The following is a 6,369-nucleotide window of genomic DNA, read 5'->3' on the forward strand; positions in this document are numbered from 1 at the left end:
GTCTCTCAGTAAACCTGCGGCTTCTGCAGGCGAGCCCGACACAACGGGGTTTTATGCATCCCTTTGATCCGTTTTTATTTTTTTTTTCCCCCCCTGTAAGAAGAAATGTGTGCAGCAGAACGTGCTAACAAGCCATGGATTATTATAAACCACCCCGGCCAGTTGCTGGCTGTTCCAGACGCCGACCACGCTCTTTACTTCCCTCCCATCCCTGATTTGAGCTTGCCGAGCAAAACCCACGCGCTGGGAGAACTTGGGGTGATTTTAAACACAGACTGAGACGAGGGGAGACGCCAAAGCAAACAGGAGGAATTTAGGGTGAGGTCGCACGGTGTTTTAGGGCCAGGCAGGACATTAACCCGCGGTAAGAAGGTGACGACCAGGCTCATCACACAACGCAACACGTTGGGGAAAGGAACACCAACCCCAACCCCAAAACTAATTGTAGTTATTTGTTCATCTTTTTCCCCAAATTCTAGAGCAGCCAGGCAAAAAGAAATCATCAGGCGACAGCTGTGGGGAGCAGGATGAACAGAAAGAAGGAGAAAGATGAGAAAAACCAGACCGCAACAGCAGGTGGATGGGTTGGCTGGAAACCTTCTGTGAAATACGTATAAACAGGGATATGGATAAAAAAAGTACAGAGAGAGGCAAGACAGGTAGTTTGTAAGGGAGGCGATCGCTCTCCCTCTATCCCAGCCAGTCCCTCTTGACCTTGCTCGTCCTTCTCCATCAGTCCCGCGCCGGGTACGGCCAATTCCTGTCTTCATAAAACTTCTTCAGGCCCTGGAGGTTGACGGGGGGGAAGTAAGGGCCGATCCTCTTCCGAATCCACCACCTCCCCTCGCTGGCGTGCTTGCCCCCGGGTTGGCTGAATTTGTACTTGAAGTGTTCCCCTCGGACCCACCTGCAGAGAAACAAAGCACAGCCTGCTCAGGAGGGGCTGAGGAAAGGCGTCAGACCCTCTTTACGCTCCCCTGGGAGCGGAGTTTTTGAGCCTTTCCGTAGCTGGAGGGAGAAATCAGCTCCAGGTTTGCTCAGCTGAGCTGGCTCCTGCATCCCGGCAGAATTTCAGAACGATGCACAAGGCAGAGGAGCTTTAACACCCCCGTCATGCACTCCCCGCTGCTGCCACACGCTCTGCAACCAAGTTTGAAAAAAATAATAATAAAAGCAGGAAAATTTTCTTTTTTTTTTTTTTGAGAGCAGCTATAGAATATTTCTGCCCAGGACAATTTTAGAGCCTCACTCCTGCCCCAGCATCCCTCTGCCCCAGCCAGCGGCTGCTCCTTCTGCTCCGCAGCTTATTAGCGGGGCTGTGAGCGCATCTGTTTTCTGGCCGCCCTGGGAGTTGACAGAAAAGGAGATTTTAAAACAGTGCAGAAAGAAGCATTCATCGGTGTCGCGAAACACATTCGGAGGCTAACCATGCCGCTCGGTTCGGGAGGTTTGGTCCCGCTTGATGTAGGGCATGCTGACAAGAGAAGGAGTAACACCCCGGTCCTCCAGCGTCGCGGTCCCTGTTTGCGGAGTGCATCGCCGCGTTTGCTGGATAAGTTCATAAAATAACCCACAATATAAAAATGTCAAAGTCATGTCAATGCTCATTTAAACCTGCTTTGCTTCACTACTAAAATACAAACCCTGCTACTGAGCGGGGCACCAGGCTCTCGCAGCTGCTCGCTCCCGGGGCTGTGCCTCGGGCAGCCGTAAAGTTCCTTCCTACTGCTAAAATAATTAGGGACGGCTCCTATACATTTGCCATTAGCGCTCACCTTTGCGACACCGGCACGCCAACGGGTTGCAGACGGCGGATAAAAGCTGCACCTGATTAAAAGGTCGCTGCAATCCCACCCCAACACCTCAGCTGCAACGTGGCAACGATTCTCCTAACAAAACAATTCTCCTAATGAAACGATTCTCCTAACGAAATGCATCGACGCCGAGCTGTTCCGCGCACCCATTGCTCGCTGCGACCGGCAGCATCATCTGTTTTCTGATCGTCTCCTGGGTGGGATGAAAACAGGACAAACATTCCCGTGTTTCCTCCTCCACTGAGGACGACGCGGGGATCCAAGGAAGCCCAGAGCGGTGCGTTCGGAGCTGCGCTAGGACAGCTCTGATTTAAGGCTGGTAAATTGAGGCTGGTAAAAGTCAAACGGGGGCTGAAGCGTTACTCCCATGGTGTTTACTTCGCAGAAGCACAAAATTTCCTGTTAATAATTAGAGCATTACTGAATGGCAGCATTCGCGCGGGGTTGGGGCACCCACAGGCTACTCTCTGGGATGGTCGAAGGCTCCCAAGCTGTGCTGCTTGACTGCTTTCTTGCATTGAAAAAACATATCCACCTCCCCAAAAGGCTTCAGTGGCTCATTTTATGTCAGCCCCTCTCCTGCTTGAAGCCCTCCTCCACCTGCCACACTGAGGCTTTCAGGGTTTCTCTTCACCAAGGGACTGCAGAGCGTCTGCCAGGCTGAACCTGTGCCCACGTACCCCCCACAACACGGGTGCCCCAAGCTGAAGGAGCTCTCTGCAAGCCCCATCCTGCAAATTTCTCCCTTTCTAGACAGGATGAAGAGCACAGAGAGCAGCTGACTCATCCGATTTCCTAGGGCAGGCCTAGGAGACCTCAGGAGATGCCAGGTCTCTGCTCAGACACAGAAGCACCCTCTCCTCAGCCTTAAGGACTGTCCTATAACCCCTCTGGAATGAAAATTTCCTTGTCCCTTTTGACTGGGCTTGCTTGCTCAGATTAAATAATATCTATCATCTGATTCACTATGATTTCTCCCATATGCTCTCTGTCTACTAAAATATTTGCTATCATGTAAAACTAGAACTGTGTGAGCATTAAAGAGACCACATGCAACTCAAGATGCATTCTTGTGGCATCTAACTTGCCTTTCTAACTGACTATGTTTCATGCTCTTCTGTTCAGAGCCTAAATCAATCTGAAGAGCCCCCCCAAGCCCCCTGACCTCTAAATTCAGCCACGGTCTCTCTGCTTCCCCCAACCCATTCCACCTGAGCCGTGAGCGGAGCGTTCGGATGTGTGGTCCTCGTCAGGATGATGCATTCACGAGGAGGAACCTGCACAGCTCCATGGGCTGTGGAGTTTGTAAACTCCGTGGAGCTCTTCTAGATGTTGAACCACTCCCCCAGGGATGAGCTACAAAGCTCCAGCACGTCACAGCTGTCCTGCACCACCGGCTACTCAAGACTTAAAGGTTTCCATTCTGGAAACTAAAGAGCCTTTAACAGCCAACATGGAGAAACTGCAGCGGGAATCCCTCCGAGCATGAGAAAACCTCTGAGCATCAAAACACGGCAGCATCCAGACCCTCTGCCATCCATCCTCTCCAATCTTCCCAGGGCCAGGGGCTGTGGGAGAAACATAAAAGACTTGGAACCCGTTGGAATCTGTCCTGGCAAGGCTCACCGATGTAAAAGCCGCAGGGTTTAATACCCACCGGAGCCCCTCGTTTCAGGGCTCATAGAGTTTACAAGCTAGCCCAGTATTTATAATCTACCTGGGTGCCTCGGTCCTGGAGTCACAGGATTTGCAAACTCCTCCAGTGCTGCCCTCACCGTACCTGCTCCCTCCTCTCAGGATTTGGGGAGGGAAGTGCTCCTGCACTAGAAGGGCCGTTGTTTCAGGGCTCACAGAGTTTACAAGCATCACCTGGACAGCTTGCAATTCAGGTGAGATGCACACAGGTGTGGCTGCCTGCAGATGAAGAAACTGCTCCAAGCTACAGATCACCTTATCAGCAACTGCTTGTGATTTTTTGCAGCTTTGGGGCTCGGACTAAGACTTTCTGGCCAGTGGAAGGGACCTGCAGGTTCTCGGAGCCCTCTCTGAGGCAGGAAACTGCTGGCAGGCGTGAATCTCACCGGCTGCTCGGCAGAAATGGGAACGCCTTCAGGAAGGTCATGGGGAAGCTGCCTGAGTTCGTCGACATTAAAAGGAGACGAACGCCACGGTGGCCACTCGTACTCGGAGAAGGATGTGCAAGACTTGTGCTTCGGAGGAGACAGTCGGAAAGGAAGGACAGTCCTGGCTGCAAGTGGATTTTCTGAGTGAACGCAAGCCAGCAGCTCCTCCTGGCTTCCCGGCAAGCACCAGGCACCAGCTATGGCAGCCGGGTGGGGAAACGGCTCAGGAGGAGGCTGAACCAGCTGAGCCCAGCTTAGGTCCCTCAGGAGACACAGGAGGGCAAAAAAACCACTTGAGAAGCCAGAAACAAGATACGGTCTGACAAAGCAAGTCAGACATTCCTCCTCCAGGAGATGGAAACCCCTCTCTGCTATGACAACAACAGGGATGTGGGACAAGGGACAGAGAAGCCCCTTTGGCAGCTTCTCCCGAGCCCAGCGGCGGGGGCCGGGGGGTGCTGGCAGAGCGACGGTGCTGATCCCGGTGTGGACGGCTGGAAGAGAGAGGACTCGTCAATGGTTGGACTCGATCTTTTCCAATCTGGGCAATTCTGCGATTCCTGAGCAGCCCCAAAGGATCCGCACGGGATGCCAGGACTCGCCTGCCACCACCCACTGTCCATCACCACCCGGACCGGGCACATCTACTGCCTCATGGAGGGCAGAAAAGCTAAAAGTAATAAGCATTATTTTTTAAAATCAATATATTCATCCCGCCAGATGCCCGGTAGCAGCTGCGCTGTAGCGCTTTCAAGACTCGATCATATATCAGCCTATTATGACATCTTCCAACTGTACGTGTTAAAAATTAGCAGCAATATCGGAGTTGTTGGGACGGAGGTCTAAATCTCCCCGACAGCTGTAATTAGTTCCAGAGGGTGCAGCTGTCTCCCTGCAACAGCTGAGGGGTCCGAGGGAAAAAATCAGAGCCGGTGGTTTCTGTTAGAATTAATGGCCTGACAGGGCAAGGAGAGGGGAGAAAGAAACCAAAACACGGGGCGTCTTTTCGATTTGGTGTTGTGTGTTTTCTTTTTTTTTCCTTGGTGTGTTTTTTTCTTTTTATCTCGAGGTTCCCCACTCCATTGTAAATCAGGGAGCAAGTGGCAGTGGAAAGTACAAATTCATTACGGTAACAGAGCCTCCATCATCGGCTTTCTTGCTTATTCTAGCCCTGTTAGCAGGAAGCATCATAAATTCATCTTGGCCCAAGTTTGCAGAATAAGGGCAGTTTTATGGGTTGTTTTTCAATGCCGCTGACTTCTCTTTCTCCAAGGCTCCTGCAAGGTCTGGTCCAGGAGCTGGAGCATCCCACGGGCAGTTCATCCTCAAAACTCTCTTGGGAGATGCTCAAGTGGAGCTTTCCCCTCCAAGGACAGGTTATAAAGGGATGCTCAGAGGATGTATTGATACTGAGCAAACCTTGAGGGGAGGAAATCCGGCTCTCCCCAGGGCTCACAGCTGGGATTCCTTCCGGCACGGACAGACCCACGGACAGTCTCCATGACAGGGACGCAGCCGATGCTCCCGATGAAGCCAAGGTAGGAGCTGCCCTTGCCCTGCCCTCCCTGACAAAGCTGGTTGTTACCAAAAGAAAATCCCTTAAACTTCAACTCAGGAGAGTGGAATCAACTCATTCTGTTAATATCAGACATTAAAATGATGCTGAAGTCCAGATTTTCTTTTAAATTACATTACACAGGGAAAGAAGAAACAAACCGCAGCAAAACATTTCACCACGGCAAAACCCAGTGAGAAAGCCAAAACAGTGCGTTACACTTTTTCACCTCTGAGGATCTTCCCAGCACAGTTTAATTGCTGGCTAAAGCTGTTTTTCAGTGGGAAAACAACTGAAAATATTTTATTTCTCCGTGCAGAAGCCACCGGCGCTCGTGAGGAGGCTTTGGGGTCTCTTGCTCGCTCATGCTCTCTCTTCGCACAGCCTGCGGCCGGGAAACGCAACGGGGTGAGAGGAGGCAGCAGGGATTCAGCAAAACCAAGCGCGGACCCTGCAGGACCCGCGTTCCCACAGAGCACCCCGTGCCCTCTGAAGACACTGGAGGAGGTGCCTTGCACAACCAAAATGGCATTTCCACCTCCACACCAGTGATGCCCCTGTTTTCCAATAACCCCCCACTCCCGGCTCACTCTCGGCACCGCTCTTGTGAGCTACAGAATTACCTGTAGCCCTTTTGGGGGTGTCCAAAAGCGGCTCTTACACCTTGTAAATACGCCGCCGCCTTTCCCACGGGCTCCCCTGACATCTCCTACACCTTCGGCCAGGGCCCACGGTGACTTACAGCCTGAAAACCCAGTCCAGCCCGTCCCCAGGGATAAAGCCCAGTAGCTGTGACACAAATGGGAAATAGAACAGGCAATCGCATTTAAAAAAAAGGAAAAAAAAGATTAGCAAAGGCTATATTCTTGCATTCCTG

At 51.9% G+C, this 6,369-nt stretch overlaps 1 protein-coding gene across 1 annotated transcript in view; it reads right to left on the bottom strand.

The window, feature by feature from the left end:
• Positions 1 to 732: 732 nt before the first annotated feature.
• Positions 733 to 6,369, bottom strand: part of LMF1 (lipase maturation factor 1) — a gene marked incomplete at its 5' end in the record, with an annotated part of 108,051 nt that continues 102,414 nt past the window's right edge. Inside the window, one exon of the mRNA XM_009867148.1 lies at positions 733 to 907. Coding sequence (XP_009865450.1) covers positions 733 to 907 — 175 coding nt within the window. The remainder of the gene's footprint in view (positions 908 to 6,369) is intronic.

The sequence above is a fragment of the Apaloderma vittatum genome, unplaced genomic scaffold (genome assembly GCF_000703405.1).
Source record: "Apaloderma vittatum isolate BGI_N311 unplaced genomic scaffold, ASM70340v1 scaffold13413, whole genome shotgun sequence".
In the NCBI taxonomy this organism is placed as follows: Eukaryota; Metazoa; Chordata; class Aves; order Trogoniformes; family Trogonidae; genus Apaloderma; species Apaloderma vittatum.